The sequence below is a fragment of the Chiloscyllium punctatum genome, chromosome 44 (assembly GCF_047496795.1).
Source record: "Chiloscyllium punctatum isolate Juve2018m chromosome 44, sChiPun1.3, whole genome shotgun sequence".
NCBI lineage: Eukaryota > Metazoa > Chordata > Chondrichthyes > Orectolobiformes > Hemiscylliidae > Chiloscyllium > Chiloscyllium punctatum.
The window spans coordinates 7,491,770-7,516,380 of record NC_092782.1 but is presented as its reverse complement, the minus strand read 5'-3'; the positions used below and the strand labels follow the sequence as shown (position 1 = coordinate 7,516,380).

General features: G+C 41.6%; 1 protein-coding gene across 3 annotated transcripts in view; it reads right to left on the bottom strand.

Annotated features, from left to right (window-relative positions):
* Positions 1-24,496, bottom strand: part of bpgm (2,3-bisphosphoglycerate mutase) — a 36,331-nt gene extending 11,835 nt beyond the window's left edge. Inside the window, exons 1-2 of one of the 3 annotated variants that reach the window (XM_072562162.1) lie at positions 24,403-24,496; positions 7,954-8,595 (exon numbers count right to left, since the gene is read on the bottom strand). In XM_072562162.1, coding sequence (XP_072418263.1) covers positions 7,954-8,551 — 598 coding nt within the window. In that variant the 5' untranslated portion in view covers positions 8,552-8,595; positions 24,403-24,496. The other 2 variants (XM_072562163.1, XM_072562161.1) reach the window with 2 other exon arrangements.
* Positions 24,497-24,611: the final 115 nt, after the last annotated feature.

Below are 24,611 nucleotides of genomic sequence, written 5' to 3'. Positions count from 1 at the left end.
TAGTTGAATGGGTTTGGGAGGAATCTCTGCTGGAATTACAATTTGGCAGCAGGCAGTCCTGCAAAATAAAAGAGTTGCTGGCCTATCAAAGATTCATCATTCCAAAGCTCTACAGATCCATGCAGAGGTCATGTCCAATACTAAAACACCACTTCACTGAAACCTAGGATAGAGGATCACTGCAAGAAAAGTAGGTGGTGTTTGGGGTAGGGAAGATTTTTTGGGGTTGGAGGTTGTGCGGAGGTATGCAAGAAAGTTGGAAGCAAAGGCAGACAGGATTGTCACTTAGCACCCTTCCCCCTGCATTGGGTTCAGTTCTGTGATCTTATGCAAATTATGCAGACTGAAGGAACACCCTCTTTCCCCTTACCCCACTACTCCAACTTCAAACTGACGGTCAGTCCAGGCTGGTTTACCAGTTGGGCAGGTCGACTCTCTAATTCCACTGGAACTATAATATTGCAGCACATGGTAGGTGGGATGAGGCTTTTAAGTGCCTCAATTGATGGTGGGTTGGGATGGTTAAGCTTTGGCCTTCTCACTTAGTTTCCTGTGACAGGAAAGCAATGGATAACTTCTCAATCCCAACCACTCAATTATAGTCCCTTCCCACCACTTTCCTCACCCACTTTTCAGGAGAGGGAGCTTCTACCATTGTGTCAAATTCTAAGCAACACCTGGATAGATGTAAAGGACTTGGAGGGGGTGCAGCGGACATATACAGAATAATAGCGAGGAAAGCCTGCTATTAAGCAGAGAGATGGAGGTCCTCAAAATTTTGAAGGGCTTAAATTGAGTAAATTTTAATACAATAAGTTTAAAAAACTATTTGGCTTGAAGAGGGTCACAGTGATCACAGCACATGGTTTGCAGGTAAATGCCAAAAAATGAGAGGAGATGCAAAGAAATAAAAACAAAACACTGTGGATGCTAGAAATCTGAAATAAAAACAAAATTCTGGAGAAACTCAATAGGTTTGGCAGCATTTGTGGGAGAGAGAAACAAAGTTAACATTTCAAGTGCGATATGATTTCTTCAGAAGAAGTGATTTGAGTTAACAGAACGTGTGGTTGAGTTGGCAGAATATCAAAGGTCAGGTTTGAAGTCAGTTCTTATTTTTCTCTCAAGGGTGGGACAGAGTATGCAGCAAGAGCCCTCCAGAAAACACGAAGTATTTCAAGAACTACACTATCATTATGTCTTAAACAAGTGCATGTATAAGGGTGTATGATGTTACAACTCTAGTGGAAGAAATGCTGTTAATCAAGACCCATTATTCATAAACTATACCAAACATGTAAAAGTCTTATTTAATCACCAAAATGGTCAGTTTATTTCACTTTAATACGGTTATCTCGAAGAGACTTTAGCAAGGTTGCTTCAATAAACTCAATAATAATTTTTCATTAAAATCAAACTTATTCTTTAAACAAGAGACTAAGGAAACAATGCAACCAATGAAGTATATTCCTCTAATTTCACACATACAAAACGAGAGCTCTACAACAGTATTACGGATTTGAAAAAAAAAGGCAAAAGAAAAAACAAAAGCAATCTTGTAGGCCAAGAGCTCAAATTCATAAGCTAGAATGGGTTGACATTTCACAGTTCCTCTGATGACATTTAATTGTTGATAGTTGCAGGATGACAAAGTCTTAAAACCAGACTTTGGATGTGAATAGGAAACAGAAATTTTGATATTTGAAATTTTGTCAGTTTTTCTTTCAGACTGCTTCACTATAGAATAAAGAACTTCCTAGCCAGTTTTGTTTTAAGGATTATTCTCTCACCAACTGAGAGAGGGAGATAGTGATGCTTCTCCTTTTAACTTCTCATTTCCAAGAAATCACAGGACAAATTCCTCTTCAACCAGTAATATCCAAGCAATTCCCTATTCCAATTCCTCAAAATCCATAAACATGTGTTCCTAACACTGCATAATTTCCACACATCTAAATCATCAAGTACTTCAAATTTATTGCTGCATGTTGCTTAATTCCCAAAAAGTATAACTTACAAAATTTATGCAATCCCTGACTTCCACATCTATTGAAGGGACTTATATCTGCCTTTGGTGAAATATTTCCTCTTCCTCTTTCATTTACCACTGCTACTGCTCACCCATGCTCAATGTAATATCCAGTATGCCATTTCTTTGAACTTCTTAGGATGGATGGCTATATGCTGGTGTTTTCCTCTGTGAAATGTACTGCTAATGTGCTTGATGAGATACTTTCTGCCAACTGGAGAATGCTTGTTGCAGATTCTGTCCCATTCATGGATAAAATAATAGGCTCTGGCATTATCATTTGACATGGAGCTACAACATTTTACACTGCTGTCTCCACTGTTGGGGATACTGCCAGATTGATCCAACTTGCTTCATTACTTATGGTCAGCTTAATGTTGTTTCTGAAGCTGAATGTGTCAACATTTGCTGTGTTCAATACTCACGTCTTTTCATTTCTTCCAATACCTGATAAAAATGTTTCAGTCTTTCATGGGACGTGGAAGTTGCTAACTAGGCCAGCATTTGTTACTTACTCCCAATTTCCCTTCAGAACTGCTGCAGTCCATCCAACGTTGGATACGAAAATGATCAGGAAGGGAGTTTCAGGATTTGGGCCTAGTTGCAGTGAAGGAATGGTAATAAATTTATAAAACAGGATGGTTCAGGGCTTGGAGTAGAATTTGCAGGTGGTAGTGCTCCCATATATCTGCTGCTCTTAAATAGGTAGCAAGAGTCATGGGTTTAGAAGGTGTTTTTGAAGAACTCAAGGTGAGTTGCTACAGTGCATTTTGCATTTGGCAAGCATTGTTGGGAGAGAATGTGCATGTTTATGGCGGTAGATAGGGCACCAATCAATGTTGTTAGTTAGGTCAGCACCAGTTTGCAAGAACAGTAAAAGACTAAAGATTTGGAAATGCACTGCAAATTTGTCAGTACTAAAAAAAAAGGTGCCATACTGTATGTTTTAGTATAATGCTACGTTGTCAGTTTAACAAGTACGTATTAAAACAAACTGTACGAATGGCTGATATCAAAAATAGATATTTCATTCCTATTTTTGCTCTAACTCATGCAATGTTTTGTCTAGACACTATATATTTAATAAGCTGTTTGGAATGTAACAAATTGTATTCTGTTGTTCATTGAGAAAAATTTTTTAAAATATTTATAGTGTTTCATAATATTCTCAAGATGCTCCAAACTATTATTTCTACCAAGTCAAGAATTTGAAGTTATTTAAACAAATGTAGTGACCAACATGTGCAAATCAGATCAGAAATTAATCAGTAGATACGCCCTATTATCTGCTTTCAAGTGTCAGTGGTTGTGCAATAAATTTAGCAAGATTCAGGTAAGTCCAGTGCTTAAACTTTGCCATGCAATTTGTTTCTTCAGATCCACCGGAACAGGAAAACCAGCTTTTAGTTTAATGACTAACTTGATATTCTGGACAGAAGTACAGTATAAGGTCACATTCATTTTGAAGCATTGGCCTACAACTTTACGACTAAAAAGAGGGGACAGTGCTGCCAAAGTGGCACTATGGACAATCAGCTTAAGGTTTTAACAAATTATACAATTTAAAGAATTCTATTTAAAAAAAAGCTTATTTTCTATGAAAAAATGTCCTACAGTCTATCCTGATTGAATGGAGGATTAGATTTATGGGATTATCTCATACCAACAGGTTAATTGCAGTCCTCCAGTACTCCTGCAAACTGCAACCTATTAATAAAGCAAGTAGTTGCAAATATGGCCTCGGATGTTCTTCCATTTCTAAATGTCACAAAGTTCATTTCAATCTATCTGTAACACAAGCACTATGGCATATCCTTTGTACAATGTATACTTTTAACAGATTAGAGGTTAGAAAAACACATTTTAAGATAAGGATTCCAACAAACCAGACAGCCTTTATAAACCAGAAAATAAATGATGCAATACAAAGCTGGACATGATAAATATTGGCCTTCAGCACTGCAATGGTACTGCAGCTGCTTTATGTCCCCAAACCAGAGAGGGAAAAGAAAAATCAGAAATAGATTCAGTGACACCAGTGGAATGTACGTGTTCAGCACTGGCAGAACTAGACTAAGCCTTTTACCTGATGACTGACCAACTTACAACAGGCTGTGGGACTTGTACCTAATCAAAGACCACATGGGTGATACTGGCAACTGTGGGATTGTGTTCTGGTATTGAACAGGAAAAAAATTGGGAGAGGAGCACAATTTGTATTTTGATTTTCATTACTGTGAACTGGTAATATTTCTACTTGATTTGTTTTGTTGAGCTTCTTTCCTCCCACACGATATCAAGAAACAGTTAGAGACACTGGATGCTGCAAAGCCAAAGGGCCCAGACACTATTCCAGCAATAGTACTGAGACGTACCCTAGAACATGTCACTCCCCTAGCCAAGCTGTTCTGGTACAGTTACAAAACTGGTAATATGGAAAACTGGCCAAGTATGTCCTGTATATAAAAAGCAGAACAAGTCCAATCCAGCCAATTCCCACTCATCAGTCTACTCCCGATCATCAGTAAAGTGATGGAAGGTGTAATCAAAAGTGTTTTCAAGCAACTCAGCAATAACCTGATCAGTGACACCCAGTTCGAGTTCCACCAGAGCCACTCAGCTCTATCTCATTACAGCCTTGGTCCAAACATGGTTAAAAGCTCTGAATTCCAGGGGTGAGGTGAGCGTGATTGTCGAATACAGGTTAGATGTCAAGGACTGTGTGACATCAAGCGCCCTAGCAAAATTGGAATTAATGGACATCAGGGGTGACGGTTGGAGTCATACCTCTCACATAGGAAGATGATCGTGGTTTTTGGAGGTCAGTCAGCTCAGCTCTAGGACATCTCTGGAGGGGTTCCTCAGTGTAGTGTCCTCTACCCAACAATCTTCAGCTGCTTCATCAATTACCTTCTCTATCGTAAGGTTAGAAGTGGGGATGTTTGCCAATGATTGCACAATGTTCAGCATGATTCGCAATTCCTCAGATACTGAAGTAGTCCAATTTCAAAGCAACAAGATCTGAACAATATCCAGGCTTGGGCTGACAAGTGGCAAGTAATGTTCACGCCACACAAACGCTAGGCTGTGACCATCACAAATAAAAAACAATCTAACCACTGCCCCTTAGCATTCAACATTGTTACCATCATTGAATCCTTCGCTATCAACATCCTGAGGGTTACCATTGACCAGAAACTCAACTGGACTCACCACATAAATAGTGGCTACAAGAGCATGTCAAAAGCTAGGAATACTGTGGTGAGTAACTCACTTCCTGACTGGTCAAAGCCTGTCTGCCATCTACAAGGCACAAGTCAGGAATGTGATGGAACACTCCTGATTTGCCTGGATAACAGCAGCCCAACAACACTCAAGAAGCTTTACGCCATCCAGGATACAGCAGCCCTCTTGATTGGCATAACATTCACAAGCATCCAATTCCTCCAAGACTAACACTCAGCAGCAGTGTGTATTATCTACAAGATGTGTTCAGAAATTCACCAAAGATCCTCAGACAGCACCTTCTAAATCTGCGAACATTTCCATCTAGAAGGACAAGGACACCAGATACATGGGAACACCACAACCTTAAAGTTCCCCTCCAAGTCACTCACCATCCTGACTTGGATATATATCACTGATCCTCCACTGTTGCAGGGTCAAAATCCTGGAATTCCCTCCCTAATGGCATTGTGAGTCAACCCATAGCAGATAGACTGCAGCAATTCAAGAAAGCAGTACACCACCACCTTCTCAATGGCAACTAGGGATGGGCAATAAAATGCTGGCCAGCCAGTGACACCCACATCCCACTAATGAATAACAAAAAGGAAAACCCCTCATTTTCTAATGTTATCAGCATAATATTCTTTCTTTTTTCTCTCATATTCATCCAGCTTCCCCTTAAATGCACCTTCTGCAAAGCTCAAGCATTCCTAATGACAGTCCAATATGCTAACTATTCTGAATTTAAAAATAAAATTTCTTCTGACTTCCTTATTTGGATTTACGAGGGACTACTTTAAAATATGACTGTGGAGTTGATATTCAAAAGTGGAAAACAGGTCTATCAATCAAGCCTAATCATAATCTTGAGGAGATCTACAGGATATCCTTCAAACCTCTCTTTCTAGAGAACAGTCCCAGCAAGTATGATAGGTATAATTATAATTATGATAGCAGGCACTGCTCATTTAAAATGGGAGAAATTCCACTGGGTAAACTTTAAAAGATAGCAAGCAAACCTCAGTCTGTGCCAGAGAATTTGCCAATAAATAAAAAGGAAAAGAGAACGTTGTGCCAATCAAATGCTTAAAGTTAATTCTTGAAAGCATTTTCAGCCATCATTTGTTTCCAGTCAACTACTTGTGTTCTTTTTCCTCCACTGAAGATAATTTGGGCATTTCTGAGTTACAGAAGCCAAGTTGTTGTGGACATAGGGAGATCTCCAGCAACAACAGTACTATCAAAACCTATTTAGGGAACTGAACCAACATAAGGGTGTCTGCACAACTGTGATAAAAATCAATACATTAAAACCTCTAAACAATTGTCGAGGATATTGCTACATGATTTATTTTATAGCTTTATTGGCTTTTTCATGGACACAGAATTTCCCCAAATTGCTCAGCAAAATTAATGACCTATCTAATCCACTGCTTTATCCTTCCCCTGTACTCCTCTGTGTCCCAGACAGCTACTGTGAAAGAGCACCCCAACTACTCTTTCTGTAAGGTTATAAGCCTCCTTTTTCAAGGACTGCAATTTCCCCTCCCATGTGGTCAACAATACCCTCTAATGCATCGCCTCCATTTCCTGCACCTCCGCCCTTGAACCCCCACCCCTCCAAATCGCAACAAGAAGAGAAACCTTCTACCCCACCAACCTCTGGATACAACAAATAATCCTCTGCCATTTCTGCCACCTACAAACAGACCCCACCGCCAGAGATATACTTCCCTCCCCACCCCTTTCCACATTCCGCAGAGACCATTCCCTCCGTGACTCCCTTGTTAGGTCCACACCCTCCCACCAACCCACCCGCTACTCCTGACGCCTTCCCCTGCCACTGCAAGAAGTATAAAACCTGTGTCCACATCTCCCCCCTCACCTCATCCAAGGTCCCAAACTATCCTTCCACATCGGACAGATTCTCCTGAAATCTCCATACATCACCTACTGTGTCCATTGCTCTCAAAGTAGTCTTCTCTACACTGGGGATACAGGATGCTAACTTGCGAACATTTCAGAGAACATGTCTGGGACACACACAAAAAAACCCTACCGCCCTGTGGCCGAACACTTCAACTCCCCTTCCCACTCTGCCAAGGACACGCAAGTCCTGGGCCTCTTCCACTGCCAAATTCTAGCCATCTGATGCCTAGAGAAAGAACACCTCATCATCCGCCTCCAACCGCATGGGATCAATGTTGATTTCACCATTTTCCTCAACTCCCCTCACCTTATCTCAGATCCAACCCTCCAACTTGACACCAACCTCTTGAACTGTCCTACCTGTTCATCTTCCTTCCCACCTATCCGTTCCACCCTATCACCCTTTACCTACCTATTGCATTCTCAGCTACCTTCCCCCAACCCCATCTCCCTCCCATTTATCTTTCATCCCCCTTACCACACCCACCCCCACATTCCTGATGAAGAACTAATGCTCGAAAAGTCTCCTGCTCCTCAGATGCTGACTGACTGGTTGCGCTTTTCCAGCACCACATGTTTTTATTCTTTCTGTAATCCATTTAATTCTGTAATCTGTAAACCTACTAAATAAAAAAGACTTAGTGGAAATGGAGGTCAAGAATTTAACTGTCTATTTCAACATTTCATGGCAAAACACAACACGTTATAACAACTTTTAAACCATAATGCAAGGAAATTTTTAAAATTCTATAGATATATTAGTTTACCTTCTAGATGTTTAAGAAGAGCCCTGGCACTGTTTCCATGCGCTGATATTAGAATGCATTTCCCTTTTTTTATTTCTGGCACAATTACATCATACCAATATGGCAGCAGTCTATCAAGAACCTCCTTCAAACTCTCAGCTTTCGGTAGTTTTTCTTTTGCAACATCACAATAATTGTATCTTCGATCATTGTAAATTTCGTGGAAGTGCGAATGAGATTCATCAATAGGAGGTGGAGTGATATCATAACTTCTTCTCCAAAGCTTAACTTTCTCTTCTCCATGAATTGAGGCCAACTCTGCCCGATTAAGACCAATTAATGCCCCATAGTGGCGCTCATTAAGTCGCCAAGAGCTCTCAGTTTGCACCCATTCTTGCTCCATCTCCTGCAGAACTAGCCATGAAGTTTCTATGGATCGGCTCAAAATAGAGGTAAACACAAGATCAAATTCAAATCCGGCTTCTTTTAGGACCTTTCCACAGGTTTGAGCTTCTTTTATACCATTGGGAGTCAACCTTTGATCAACCCAACTGCAAAATCGGTTTTCTTTATTCCACGCACCTTCACCATGCCTTAACAACACCAACTTGAATGTCATACTGATCAAATGTGGTTAACTTATAGGGACAGCATCAAAGAATTCTGCAAAACAAAATAAATAATCTTGAGTTTTATGTAGTCATGCAGTCATCGCAGAATAGATAATCAGCACATAACATACCAAAAGTATATTAAGCTTTTAAAAGCACAGTAATAATTAAATTTCATAAAGATAGGAGCAGAATCAATGTAGTTACTCAAATATATGATCAACACTACAGTAGACATAATAAATTTGCTATTCTGGATCAAATCAAAATGGTTAAAACACATGTTGTTGCTTTTTCATCTGAAGTCATACTTTGTTAACAAACAACAAGCAAATAATCCATGTTCACAGAATGCAGTATAGTAAAACCTAAAAATCAAACTTTCAAATCAGACATCTCTTGTCTAATGAAGGTTATTTCCTCTTTCCAATCAGATCCCAATCTACGCCACAGAAACAGCAGAGTCAAAACAAGGACGTATACTGCCAACTTCCAGTCAGATATATGATTAGATTACTTACTGTGTGGAAACAGGCCCTTCGGCCCAACAAGTTCACACCGACCCTCTGAAGAGCAACCCACTCAGACCCATTCCCCTGCATTTGCCCCATCACCTAACACTATGGGCAATTTAGCATGACCAATTCACCGAACCTGCACATTTTTGGACTGTGGGAGGTAACTGGAGCACCTGGAGGAAACCCACACAGACACGGGGAGAATGTGCAAACTCCACACAGACAGTTGCCTGAGGCAGGAATTGAACCCGGATCTCTGGCGCTGTGAGGCAGCAGTGCTAAGCACTGTGCCACCGTGCCGCCCACATGATGTGGCAAAATCAATTTTTAAAAATCTGAAGATTAACTCAGTATGAAACATTTCAAATGTCATGGTTACCTGAAAGCCTTGACAGAGGAACAAAGCTAGTTTCTAACAAAGATAATACTTTTTTCTATCATATACATGGCAGCCAATTATTTTCAAATAAAGATCATCAACTACTTAAATCTGAGAAGTATTGGTCACACAAGTTTTAGAAATATTTAAAAAGAGATGTAGCAATGTGAACCCTTTGGATTACTTTGCATTCCCAAGCAAATAATTCAAGCCAGCTTCAGGCAATGCAGTCACAGTGATTAAATTTTGAAGAGTCAGATGAAGAGATATATAACGAGATACATAACTGTACGTATACACACAGTTGTCAAGAGGAAGTAAAGTTTGCATAGGGATATGGACAAAAGTTGAGTGAATGGGTAAATATTTGGCAAATAGAGTACAACGTGGATAAATGTAAACATTTGAATCAGCATGGCTTTGTCAAGGGGAGATCATGCCTAACAAATCTGCTGAAATTCTTTGAGGTGGCAACAAGCAAGTCAGACAAAAAAGAGCCAGTGGATATGATCTATTTGGATTTTCAGAAGGCCTCTGACAAGGTGTCGCATAGGAGGCTGCTAAATAAGAGCTTATGGTGTTAGGGGCAAGGTATCAGCAAGGATAGTGAATTGGTTGACTGGCAAAAGCCGGCTGTGGGGACAAAGGGGTCTTTTTTCCAGGATAGCAGCCAGTTACTAGTGGAGTTCTGGAAGGATCAGTGTTGCGACCACAACTATTCAAATCATGTGTTAACAATCTTGATGTAGAAATTGAGGGCACTGGGGCTAGAATACAGATAACACAAAAGATAGGTGGAGGGACAGGTAGTACCAAGGAGGTGGGAATGACCTGGACAGGCTAGGTTATGAACTTTGATAAGATGAATGAAGGCCTAGACTATTTTCTAAATGGAGAAAGGTGTCAGAATTCTGAAGTACAAAAGGACTTAGTTCAGAAATTTCTGAAGGTTAACATGCAGGTTCAATTGGCAGTTAGAAAAGCAAATGTAATATTAGCATTCAATTTGAGAGTGATAGAATACAAGAGCAGAGATGTACTGTTGATGCTATACAAGGCTCTGGTCAGACTGCATCTGGAATATTGTGAGCCCCATATCTAAGAAAAGATATACTGGCTTTGGTGGGATCCAGAGAAGGTTTTTAAGAATAATCCCAGGGATGAATGGCTTGTCATAGAAGGAGCAATTGAGGACTCTGGGATGTACTTGGAATTAGAAGGATGAGAGGGGATCTCATTGAGATTTACAGAATACTTAGAGCTCTGGATAGAGTGGACGTGGAGAAGATGTTTCCATTAGAGGGAAAGACTCTGACCTTTGGGCACAGCCTCAGAGTGAAGGGATAATTCTTTAGAACTGAGGGAAGGTGGCATGTTTACAGCGAGAGGGTGATGAATCTGTGGAACTTATAGCCGCAGAAGACTATGGAGTCCAAGTCATTAAGTACATTTAAGACAGAGATAGCAAGGGTATCAAAAGTTATGGGCAGGAGGCAGAAGAATAAGGTTGAGAGACATATTAGCCACAATCAAATGGCGGAGCAGACTGGCCTAAACTGCTCCGATGTTTTATGAACACTTTGGCAGGAGAATAAGGAAGAATAGAAAAGCCATATATGATTTAAATGGAAAGACTACAGAGCACAGTGGTACAGAGGGATCTGATGTCCAGGTACATGAATCACAAAAATGTTAGTCTGCAGGTTCACAAAGTAATTAAGAAGGTAAATGGAATATTGTTGATAATTGCAAGGGGAATGGAATACAAAAATAGGATGTTCTATTGTAGCAGGGCGAGGTGATATTTGAAGTATGTATACTCTTCATCTCCTTATTTGGAAAAGAAACCTACTTTAAAAGTAATACACGGAAGGTTCACACAGCTCATTCCTGGAATGAAAGGTTAAATTTTGAAGACAGATTTAAGAGTTTAGGTCTGTACCCATTGAAATTTAGAAGAATAAAAGGGTGATCTTATTAAAATTATGGCAAATATGAATGGATAAGATGAATAACCAGATGATGTTTCCTCTGATGGAAGAGAATGAAACCAAGGGACATATTCTTAAGAGTACGATAGTGAGGAAGATAATTTTTTTTCCTCTTTGAGAGTGTTATAGGCTCATACAGTACGGAAACCCTTCAGTCCAACTCATCTGCGCTGACCATATATCCCAATATGCCTTAGCCTCATTTACCAGCATTTCCCCATATTTGCATCCAGATGCCTTTCAATTGTTATAATTGCACCATTCACACACCATCCTGTGCGTGAAAACGTTACCCCGCAGGCCCTTGTTAAAATCTTTCCTCTCTAATTTTGGACACCCCAACTTTAGGAAAAAACCTTAGATATTCACCCTATCCATGGCGTTGTGATTTTATAACCCTCTATAAAAGGTCACTTCTCAGCCTGCGACTCTTCAGGTAAAAAAAGCCTCAGCCTATTCAATCTCCCCAATAACAAACTTCCAGTCCTAGCAACATTCTTGTAAACCTTTGTCAAACTGGAGAGGGTGCAGCAATCTTTTCTATAGAAGAATGACCAGAATTGTATGCAGCATTCTAAAAGTGGCCTCACCATTTCCCTACACAGCAACATGACATCTCAACTCCTATATTCAATGCAACAACCAATGAAGGCAAGCATGCTTAATGCCTTCTTCACCACCCAGCATACCTACAAGTCCACTTCCAAAAACTGTGCACCTGCACCCCTAGGTCTCTTTGTTCAGCAACACTCACCAAGGTCCTAGTATTAACTGTTTAACTCCTGCCCTGGTTTGCCTTACCAAAATGTAAAACCTCTCATTTATCTAAATAAAACTCCATCTGCCATTCCTTGACCCATTGGCTGATCTAATCAAGGTCACGTTGTAATCGGAGATAATCTTCTCCGAGGTCCACCACACCACCTATTTTGGCAACATCGGCAAACTTACTAACCATATAGTCTATATTCAAATCCAAATCATGCATATAAATGACGAAAAGCAATGGAACCAACACCAATCCTTGTGGCATTCTGCTGGTCACAGGCAGAGTCTGAAACACAACCCTCTACCACCATTCTCGGTTTTCTACCTTCAAGCCAATTTTGTATCCAACTGCCTAGCTTGCATTGGGTCCCATATGATTTAATCATACTAATCAGTCTGCAAGGTGGAACTGTGGGCAATATGTTTGCTGCAGTCCATGTGGACAATATCTGCCACTCTGCCTTCACCAATCTTATCACCTTTTCAAAAAACTGAATCAAGTTAGTGAGACACACTCTTTCAGTATGTTGGTTGATTTGTGTGCTACCATGGTGCCTAGGGGCCGGAGTAGTCTGGTTGTCGTCTCAGAGATGTCTTTGACATACGGCAGGGTGGCTCAAGTCTCTGGGTACGTTGTGTCTTCCTGTTTAGGTCTGTTGTGCAGGAATCTATGGACTGCACTTTTCGGGTACCCGTTGTTCCTGAATATGTCTATTAGTTTTTCCTCCGCTTCTTGCTGTTCCTGTGTTGTGGCTCGTTTAAATAATATCCTGATGTAGCTCCATTTGTGTGTGTTGGGACGATTGCTCCAATAGTTGAGTATTTGGTCCATGTGTGTGGCTTTCCTGTAGACGCTAGCCTGCAGCTCTCCATTAGCTTTTCATTCTACTGTGACATCTAGGTAAGACAGTCTGTTGTTGTTCTCTTCCTCTTTGGTGAGCTTTATACCGGTAAGAATGTTATTTGTGGGTTTCTTCTAATTTGTTGTGTTTTGTGATGACAAAGGTGTCATCCACAGAGGACCCAAAGCTTGGGCCAGATCATGGGAAGGGCTGTTTGTTCTAACCTGTGCATAACTGCTTCTTGCTAAACACCCTCTAGGCATCCCGTTGATTTGTTTGTAGATCTGGTCATGGAAGTTGAAGTGGGTTGTGAGATAGAGGTCTACTAGTTTGAAGATGCGGTCCTTGCTGATGGAGTTGATGCTGTCTGGTGTTTGTTTCCTTGGTTCGTCTAGCAGTGAGGCTAGTGTTTCTTTGGCCAGGATAAAATGTTTATTGATGTGAATAGGACTTTCAGGACTTTGTCGTCCTCTACTTTTGGTGACTTTGATGATGTTAAGGAATTGCTGGGTGGAGTGGATGGATTGGGTTGAGTCTTCTACGAGGCGTTTTGGTTTGCGTTGCAGTTCCTTTGCTAGTCTGTATGCCTGTGTACCAGGAAGTGAGATTATGGGCCCCTTATTTAGGTACCTTTGTAGAAAAGGGGTGTTGGATCTTTCAGATTTCAATCTTTGGAAGTCTGTCTTGTTAATTTCACTTGCTTTGTATAGTTTCCTCAGGAGAGCTGTGATGTGGTTTTCTAGCTGTGTAGTCAGGTCCATTACCACCTGTTGGCAGGTATCAGTATCTGCGAGTAGTGTGTTTGCTTTGTCAATGTATTGTTCTGTTCAGGATGACGGTCATGAGTACTTTGTCTGCCGGTAGGATTACAGCATTTCTGTCTTTTCTGAGTCCTTCCAGGGCTTTCCTTCCCAGTGTCAAGGGTGATCCATTCTTTCTTTATGCTTAGTGTTGGTGCTACTGTCTGTGTGGTGGCCTGCTGAGTTTCTTCCGTAAATCCGTTGTCTTTCAGGGTAGATTCCAGTGCTGCTCAGAAGTCCTTTTTGTCCATGTCCCAGTGGTTGAAGTTCATCCCTCATACTAGGATGGGTTTTTCTGTGTCTGTGAGTGGTCAGTCAGACAGGTTCTTTATCCAAGTCTCTGAGTTCTGTATTATTGCTGTGTGAGAGGTTGGTCAGTTTTTCTAGTAGGTCTCGTCATTTCTTTGTCTTGGTCTGCCGTTGTTTAATGGTGATGGCACGTTCTAGTGTTCTTGTCCATTCATGGTCACTTGCGTTAGTGTACAGAGTTTTTTGTCACAAAATTTCCGGTTCACTTCCGGTTCTTTTTCTGAGAGATTGGTACATGGGGTCCAAGTCAATACATTTGTTATTGGAGTTCTGGCTGTATATCAAAGACATCTTGGATATGACGACCGGACTACTCCAGCCCCTAGGCATCATGGTAGCCCACAAACCTGAGTCCTTCCAGGGCTTTCCTTCCCACACTGAAACAGCCCCTGATGAATTTAAAGGGCCCCATACCAACAACCAGCTGAACGAATGTCATATACAAAATACCTTGCAAGGACTGCAACGAACATCACATTGGATAAACAGGTAGGATATGTGATCACCAACTGGCCAACAAAAGATATGACCAACTATCACTGTTATCCATTCATACAGAGGAAGAGGGATACCAGTTCAACTGGGACAATACGTCCATCCTGGGAAAGGCTAAACAAAGTCATGCATAGGAATTCCTAGAGGCCTGGCATTAACAAACATATCAATTTGGACCCCATTTACCAAACTCTCAGAAACAGATGAAGTGATATCACCCACCACAACAGACCAAGACACATAAATAGCAGGCCAGACAAAACACCAATGCTTCATCAGAGGTTTACTGATGATGTTACCAAGCATGGTGATGAAATGTCTGAGAACAAATCTACCAGCTCAGTGAGCAAACTTACAACCTGATCCACAACCAGAGCTACAATTCTTCTCCAAAATCGTAAATGCCTCCTCTTATGTAATATAAACTCTTTTCAAGACATCACTGTCTATTTTCCCAAATTTCCTAGCTTCTGTGTCCTTCTCTAAAGTAAACAGAGATGTGAAATATTTGTTTAGTATCTCACCGATCTCCTGTGGTTCCACATATAGACATATAGTTGATCTTTAAGGGACCCTATTTTTTCCCTAGTTACTCTTTTGCCCTTAATATACTTGTAGAACCTCTTTAGATTCTCCTTAACTCTATTTGCCAAAACTATCCCAGTCCCCTTTTTGCCTTCCTGATTCCCCTCGAGTATACTTCTACCACTCATACTTCTCTTGGGATTCACCCGATCCCATATATCTGATATATCCCCCTTTTTATAGCGTCATAGAGATGTACAGCACAAAAACAGACCCTTTGGTCAACTCATCCATCTGACCAGATATCCTAAATTAATCTCGTCCCATTTGCCAGAACTTGGCCCATATCTCTCTAAGTACTTCCTATTCATATACCCATCCAGGTTCTTTTAAATGTACCAGCCTCCACCAGTTCCTCTGGCAGTTCATTCCATAACACACCACCCTCTTCCTGAGCCAATTTCTCTAGTCATTCAGTATTCCGTACACCTACCAGCCTTGCCCTTCACACTCACAGGAACATACGGTCTCTGAACTGTTGTTATTCTCATTTTTAAAGGCCTCCTACTTCCCAACTGCTATGGAGGCAAAAAGCCTTCCCAAATCAATTTTTCAAAGTTCTTGTAATAATACCATCAAAATTTGCCTTACTCCAACTTGGGACCTTAACTTTTTGATTAGTTCTATCCTTTTCCATAACTATTTTAAAACTAATAGAATTGTGATCACTTGCCTCAAAGTGCTCCACCACTGACACTTACCCTCCTTATTTTCCAACAGAAGGTCAAGTATTGCTACATCTCTAGAATGTAAATCCACATATTGAATAAGAAAGTTTTCCTGTACACACTTAAATTTGTCCCCAAGTCCTTAACACTATGACAGTCCCAGTCTGTATTTGGAAAGTTACAATCCCCTACCATATTTACAGAGATTTCCTTACTTATTTGCTCCTCAATTTCCCACTGACTACTGGGCAATCTATAAAACAATTCCAACAATGTGATCATCCTTTTCTTATTTCTCAGTTCCACACATCTAACTTCACTGAAACTATATCCCAGGAATATCCTCCCTAAGTATAGCTGTAGTGTTATCCCTAACCAAAAACACCATTCCTCCGCCTCTCTTTTCTTCCTTTCTATCCTTTCTATAGCATCAATATCCCAGAATATTAAGCTGCCAGTCCTGTCCATCCCCGAGCCACGTTTCTGAATAGCTATTATATCCCAGTCCCATGTTCCCAACCATGCCCTTACTTTTCATGCCTTCTGCATTGAAGAAAATGCAATTTATCAGTCTTACTTCGTTCTCTGCCAAGGTCTTGTCTGCCTTGACTATTTGACTTGCTCCCTTTATCTATTATCCCCTTAGAATGTTGAATTCTCTTAAGAAGTGTTGGCTGGGTTTTTCAACTGATTCAAGTTTGGGTTAAGTAGATTTTTGTTGGATATCAGAGTCAAGAGTATGGGGTGCAAACAGGAAAGTGGAACTGAGACTAGAATCAAATCAGCCATGACTTTAGTTAAACGACGGAACAGGCTCAGATTCAAATAGTCTACTCCTGCTCCTGTGTTGCTATGACTCAGGACTATGCAGGTGGCTCAATAAACAGAACTTGCTCCGTTCTTGTTCTAGCTTGTTCACCCATCACTGACGTACCCAGACCCCAGTACTTTAAATTTAAATCACTTTATGCTCTTGCTCCTCAGCATCTCTCATCTTCTCTAGCCCAACAACCACTGCATTCCCATGTCACCAACTCATTCTTCCAACACTGTGCAAATGCATGCACACATAGACACACACACACACTCTTTCTCCACCCACCTACTAGACATCTCACTATCTCCCACACAAACAAAATGGAAGTTGCTGGAAAAGTTCAGCAGGTCTGGCAGCATCTGTGAAGAGAAATCAGAGTTAACATTTCATGCCCAGTGATCCTTCCTCACCAGACCTGAAACATTACTCACAGATGCTGCCAGACCTGCTGAGCTTTTCCAGCAACTTCTGCTTTTGTTTCAGATTTACAGCATCTGCAGTTCTTTTGGTTTTTATTCTATATCACTGTCTGCTCTGTAAGATCTCTCTTAAGACAAAGGCCAAAAAATTTAGAGCAAGGTTGGAAAATATCCTAAGGAAAAATCAGTATCCTTTTTATACTTGTAGGTTCATATTGCCACAATAGAAAACTGCAAACATTACCCTACTCTTTCAGATTAGTGTCTCTTAAAATCAAGTCTCGTTTACATCATAAAAAGCCAGTTACACCAGTCTATGTTTGCACAGTTATGCCAGACTGCATTAGCCTGTGTAACACACTTCACGGTCTTAGTATTCGAATATATATCACATCAATTTGAAAGAAACAATATCAATAATGTTAGATTTTCTTTGGAAACAGGCTAATCTATTTACAAAAAGAACCATTTACACAGGCAAACAGTAGAGGAGAGATACTGAATTTCTCTAACTCAACTCAGAAGTTAATCAATCAATCAGACAATTCCCTTTTGAAACCACACTATTTTAAGTTTATGAACAGATATATGCAATTGGAATAAGTACATAGTTCAGTTAGCTGTACTTACCTGGTAGATTGCATTCTATACAGTTTGAGCTACACAAGCGAATGAACTCTCAGCACTGGCCTTTAACCAAACATATCAGTCACACAGGAGAGGTCATGGCAGAATCATGCCTCAAATTCCTACTTGCACTGGAGCTGTAATTTCATCTGCAGCAGGAAATTCATATTCTAACTTTTTAAAACTAGTATTATACGTTCAAGCCTTCTAATTTTCTGCTTTAAAGTATGTTCAGCTCTGCAGTTCTGGAAATATTGTGATGCTGTTCTCCAACATTCAATGTATTCAAGGTAGAATGCCCAAAATATCCTAAATACAATCTCTGAAGTTATCAAGTCAGGAGAAATGTTATGACTTAATTGGGAAGAGTACATACATTTCAACTCCCCCTCCCACTCTGCCGAGGACATGGAGGTCCTGGGCCTCCTTCACCGCCGCTCCCTCACCACCAGACGCCTGGAGGAAGAACGCCTCATCTTCCGCCTCGGAACACTTCAACCCCAGGGCATCAATGTGGACTTCAACAGCTTCCTCATTTCCCCTTCCCCCACCTCATCCTAGTTTCAAACTTCCAGCTCAGTTACTGCCTCCTTGACTTGTCCGACCTGCCTATCTTCTTTTCCACCTATCCACTCCACCCTCTCCTCCTTGACCTATCACTTTCATCTCCTCCCCCACTCACCCATTGTACTCTATGCTACTCTCTCCCCACCCCCACCCTCCTCTAGCTTATCTCTCCATGCTTCAGGCTCACTGCCTTTATTCCTGATGAAGGGCTTTTGCCCGAAACGTCGATTTCGCTGCTCATTGGATGCTACCTGAACTGCTGTGCTCTTCCAGCACCACTAATCCAGTATTTGGTTTTCAGCATCTGCAGTCATTGTTTTTACCAATAATAGTGCCCACTGGTTCCACAAGCCTCCCAAAGTGCATAAAATCACAACAAACGTCTAAAAGGATGTACAAGAGGCTAGAATAGGAGGAGTCCACGTAATCCACAGCAATGTAGGGCTAGAGGAGTTCACAGAGATAAAGATCGGTAAGCCCATAGAGGAATTTTAAAATAAGCTGTAGAATGTTAACATCAAAATGCTGGTTGCTTAACTGGGACTGTCAGTTAGCACAAGGGATGACAAAAAGATTAAAGCTTGGATTTTTAAAGAGTGGTGTGATAATAGTTTTGAAGGTCAGAGGCACAGAAACTGAGGAGAGAGCACTGAACACCATCAGCTAACATGGGAGCTAAAAAGGAAGATGAGCAGCCAACAGTTTAGTGGGAAACAAAGACAGAAAGCTGGAGAATCGCAAAACATTAACTCTGTTTCTCCCTCCACAAATGCTGTCAGACTTACTGAGTTTCTCTTGCAATGTTTGTTTCAGATTTCTAGCATCAACGGTTTAGTTAGAAAAGGCTCAAGGAGGGCAGAGGCACGTTTCATGGACAAGACAAGCTTGATAGGAACCAAAAGAGAAACTAGAGAACAATGAGATATGGCTGGGCAGAACACCACAGGATGGTTGGCCAGGTTGGCGAGAGGAAGGGAGAGTGCTGTTTAATGACAAAGAAGTTGACATTTATTCTTTTCTTAGAAATGTGAGCAGAGGAATCAGTGTTTAAGGCAGTTTGCAGTGGATAAAAGATACCAAAAGTTATCTTTGCATAACAGGAAAAATCCTAGAAGAGTGGGCAGTTTTAGGAAACAACCGCAAGACTTAATAGAGCTTTATGTGGACCAGACAGATGAATAGTGAATAGCTAAGTGGTCAGCAATAACTATTCAAGTCTGAGGGTCATGCCAGCATGACTAGTCAGAGCGGGAGAGTAATGATATTACTGGGTCTAGAACAAAGATATGTGACAGTGGTTCATCCATTTTCCAGCCACAAAAAATATTTCATCTTTTAGATAGCATGAGAAGAGAATGCTGATCATTCGGCCATCATTGGCATGAAGATGAGGTCTTGTCTACTTTTTGATCAAAGTGACCCTACCAACATAAAATGTGGAAAATCAAAAAATCGATTAAATCATTTATTAACAACAACTTACATTATCAAATGGGCAGTACAGTGGCTCAATGGTTAGCACTGCTGTCTCAGTGCCAGGGACCCAGGTTTGATTCCAGCTTTGGGTGACTGTCTGTGTGAGTTTGCATATTCTCCCAGTGTCTGCATGGGTTTCCTCCGGATGCTCCAGTTTCCTCCCACAATCCAAAGATGTGCAGGTCAGGTAAATTGGCTATGCTAAATTGCCCATAGTTTTAGGTGCATTAGTCAGAGGGAAACTGGTCTGGGTGGGTTACTCTTTGGAGGGTCGGTGTGGACTTATTGGGCCGAAGGGCCTGTTTCCACACTGTAGGGAATCTAATCGAATGACAACCATCATTTTTTCAGGGTAGTTCAAGAGTAGTACTGATTTTGGGAAACCACACACTGGTACATTTTCTTGATCATCTTGTAAATATCTGCACCAAACCTTTACTGTTCCAATTTCATGACTAATTTCAACGCTTTCCCAGCTTCAAAGCATCTTCACAAATGTTAAAATATGTCAAAACTTCCAAATTATAGAAATTTAGGAAATTTATGGAATTTGCTATTTCTCTTCCTCCTCCCCACAACACTCAGTTTTCCTGAATAACACACATTGGTAAAACACAGAATCCCAACAAAACATGACCATTATCAATGTGCAAATTGATCAGCAGCCCACATATGATCTTTGTGATTTTCATCGAGTTGTTCGACGTTCACATTAACTAAACTCATTGCGGAAGTTATCAATCAACCCCTTTGCATACCCAAAAATATACAATTACAGAAAACTTTGTTTTATCTGGCAAAAGCTATATGCCTGAAATACACAAGTTTACTGCTTTATTGTGATCTTCGTGATATCCGACTGGTCAGTTGAGGGTACGGGTCTGAAGGTTCTCTGTTGGTAGGCTTTGTTTGAGGCAAACTTTTATTATGCTGTAAATAAAGTATAACAGTAACGTGTATACCCGCCTGCATTACATTTCTATTACCTAGTGTATGATCAACCAGAATATTTGATCATTTGGTACACTCATGGTCTCATTGTGCCGGTTAATAAAAAGTTTACTGTTTATGTGTGGAGACGTATGCTTACAGTTCATGAATTACTTAAAATTGTAAAAGTTGTAACATTTGAAATTAACACTTTTTATAACTTTTGCTTTTGTGTTGTCTTATTTGAGGCAGCCTTAAATTTGGAAACATGTGAAGGAAAATACAATAAACTATTAATATTAATTCAAACCAGTAAAACATTGTCTGAATTTCCTTATTTTGTATATGCAGAAACCAAAATGTCACAAAAGGTGCAAATATTGTTTTAGTTTAATAATCAAAATGTCAACAGATGGATTGCTACGCTTTGGCACATCTGACCATAAGGCATAGGAGCAGAAATAGACCATTCAGCCCATCAAGTCATCTCTGCCATTCAATAAGATCATAGCAAATCAATAATTCTCAACTCCACTTTCATGCATTTTCCCTATAGCCACTCAAATTTCTAATCATTAAGGTAATTGTCTATCTCAGCCTTGAATATGCTTAATGAACCAACATCGACAGACCTTTATGGTAAAAAAAACTTCCACAAATCATAGAATCCCTACAGTGCAGGAAGAGGCCATTTGGTCCATCAAATCTACACCAATGCTTCGAAGAGCATCCCACCATATCACCATATTTACCATGACTAATCCACCTTGCCTAAATATCCCTGGACTCTGCGAGGCAACTTAACAAGGCTAATCCACCTAACCTGCACACCTTTGGACTGGGGAAGCAAACTGAAGCACCCAGTGGAAATTTAAAACAACATGGGGAGAATGTGCACACTTACACAGTCACCAAGACTGGAATCAAACCCAGGTCCTTGGCGCTGTGAAGCAGCAGTGCTAACCACATCTGGCAAAGATTATCCTGCACCTCTAAACACCTTACCTACTGTGTCCATTGCTCTCGATGTGGTGAGCTTTACATTGGGCAGACGGGACACCAACTTGCTGATTGATTCAGAGAACATCTCCAGGATACACGCAAACAACCCTACCCCCCCGTGGGCAAACACTTCAACACCTCCCCTTCCCCCCATCTGCCAAGGACATGCAAGTCCTTGGCCTCCTCCACCACCGTGGGCGGCACGGTGGCACAGTGGTTAGCACTGTTGCCTCACAGCGCCAGAGACCCGGGTTCAATTCCCGCCTCAGGCGACTGACTGTGTGGAGTTTGCACGTTCTCCCCGTGTCTGCGTGGGTTTCCTCCGGGTGCTCCGGTTTCCTCCCACACTCCAGGTGAATTGGCCATGTTAAATTGCCCGTAGTGTTAGGTAAGGGGTAGATGTAGATGTAGGGGTATGGGTGGGTTACGCTTCGGCGGGGCGGTGTGGACTTGTTGGGCCGAAGGGCCTGTTTCCACACTGTAAGTAATCTAATCTAATCTAATCTAAAAAAGCCTAGCCACCCAACACCTGAAGGAAGAATGTGTCATCTTCCCCCTTAGGGCCCTCCAACCACATGAAATCAATGTCAATTTCACCAGTTTCCTCATCTCCCCTCCTTCCACTTTATCCCAGATCCAACCTTCCAACTCGGCCCTGCCCTCTTGAACTATACTACCTATCTTCTTTCCCACCTACCCATTCCACCGTCCACTCTGACCTATTATCACCAACCCCTCACCTTCATCTACCTATCACATTTCTAGCCACCTGCACCCCCCCCCCCACTTCCAATTTTATCTCTCAGCCCCTTAGGCACCCCCACCCGACATTCCTGATGAAGAACTCATGCTTGAAATGTCGACTCACGTGCTCCTTGGATGCTGCCTGACTGGCTGCATTTTTCCAGCATCATACTTTTTGATTCTGATCTCCAGCATCTGCAGTGCTCTTTCTCCTAACCACTGTACTGCCCTCCTTCAGAGAGAGAAAGAAATCCTTGCTCCACAAGATTTTCAACCAAACCCTCTATTGTTTGGGGATCTTGTGGTGCAGTGGTGGCATCCCTATCTCTGAGACAGAAGACATCACTTCAAGTCCTACCTGCTCCAGAGTTGTGTAATAACATGAAATAATTTTTTAGACTAAACAAACAATGGGTAGTACAATGAGATCTAGGTGTTCTTGTCCATCAGTCAATGAAAGCAAGAATGCAGGTACAGCAGGCAGTGAAGAAAGCTAATAGTATGCTGGCCTCCATAACAAGAGGAATTGAGTATAGAAGCAAAAGGTCCTTCTGCAGCTGTACAGGGCCCTGGTGAGACTGCACCTGGAATATTGTGCACAGTTTTGGTCTCCAAATTTGAGGAAAGACATTCTGGCTATTGAGGGAGTGCAGCGTAGGTCAATTCCCAGAATGGCGGGACTATCTTACGCTGAAAGATTGGAGCGACTGGGCTTGTATACGCTTAAGTTTAGAAGGCGGAGGATTGAGACGTATAAGATTATTAAAGGATTGGACACTCTGGAGGCAAGAAGCATGTTTCTGCTGATTGTGAGTCCCGAACAAGAGGACACAATTTAAAAATAAGGGGTAAGCCACTTAAAACAGAGTTGAGGAGAAACCCCTTCATTCAGAGAGTGGTGGGTGTATGGAATGCTCTGCCCCAGAAGTCTGTGGAGGCCAAGCCTCTGGATACTTTCAAGAAAGAGTTGGATAGAGCTGTTAAGGATAGTGGAATCAAGGATTATGGGGATAAGGCAGGAACAGGATACTGATTGAGGATGATCAGCCATGATCATAATGAATGATGGTGCTGGCTCAAAGGGCAGAATGGCCTACTCCTGCACCTATTGTCTATTGAAAATCATAAATAGAACACAAATTGCTGGAAAATCTCAGCAGCTCCAGCAGCATCTATGGAGAGAAATCAAGAGTTAATACTTCTGGGTCAAAAGGATTCTGCAGAAGAGTCACTGGACCTGAAACATTAATTCTGATTTCTCTCCACAGATGTTGCCAGACCTGCTTAGATCTTCCAGCAGTTTGTTTTTGTTTACATATAATAACAAAAGGTCTTTTCCAGGTGCTGGGGGAGTCCAAAACTAGATGGTATAGGTTTTGGGTGAGAGGGGCAAGATTTAAAAGGGGCAACATTTTCACACCAAGGGTGGCACATTTATGGAATGAGCTGGCAGAGGCTGGTCAAGTTACAGCATTTAAAAGGCATCTGTATGGGTATATGAACAAGAAGGGCTTAGAGGGATGTGGGCCAAATGCTGGCAAATAGGACTGGATTAATTTAGGATACCTGGTCAGCATGGACCAGTTGGACCGAAGGGTCTGTTTCCACGCTGTACATCTCGGTAACAAGTCTAAACAGATTGATTTTAAAAACCTCAAAGAGCTTTCAAGTAATATTAGACAGTTCAGAATAATTCAGAAGCCTGCCTTTTTACCAAAGTGGAAGTTGATGCTGATAGAACCACAGTCCCTTCAGAACCACAAAGCGCCAGACGGAGGTTTCAATCGTCCTCACCGTGACCCCGAGAATCTCTCACAAAAACCCCCGCCCCCGGTGAAATGGAGGCGGGAGAACAGTTACAACCCGCCCCGCGGTCTCTGTGCCCCTCCCCGGGGCCGTCACTCACTCACTCACTCACTCACCCCCCCGGAGCTCGCTCCCAGTGCCCGGCCGAGGCCCTTCTTGCCGCCTCCCCGTTCAAGGCCCACCATCACCCGGCAACCGCGCCCCGGACCAATCACCGGCCGCCTCTCTTCCAGCGGGTGGAGGTCGGACCAATCGGACCGCGTCTCACAAACGGCCGGCTGTGAGGGCGAGAAGTTTCTGGAAACCGTCAAAGCGTTTGGTGAGG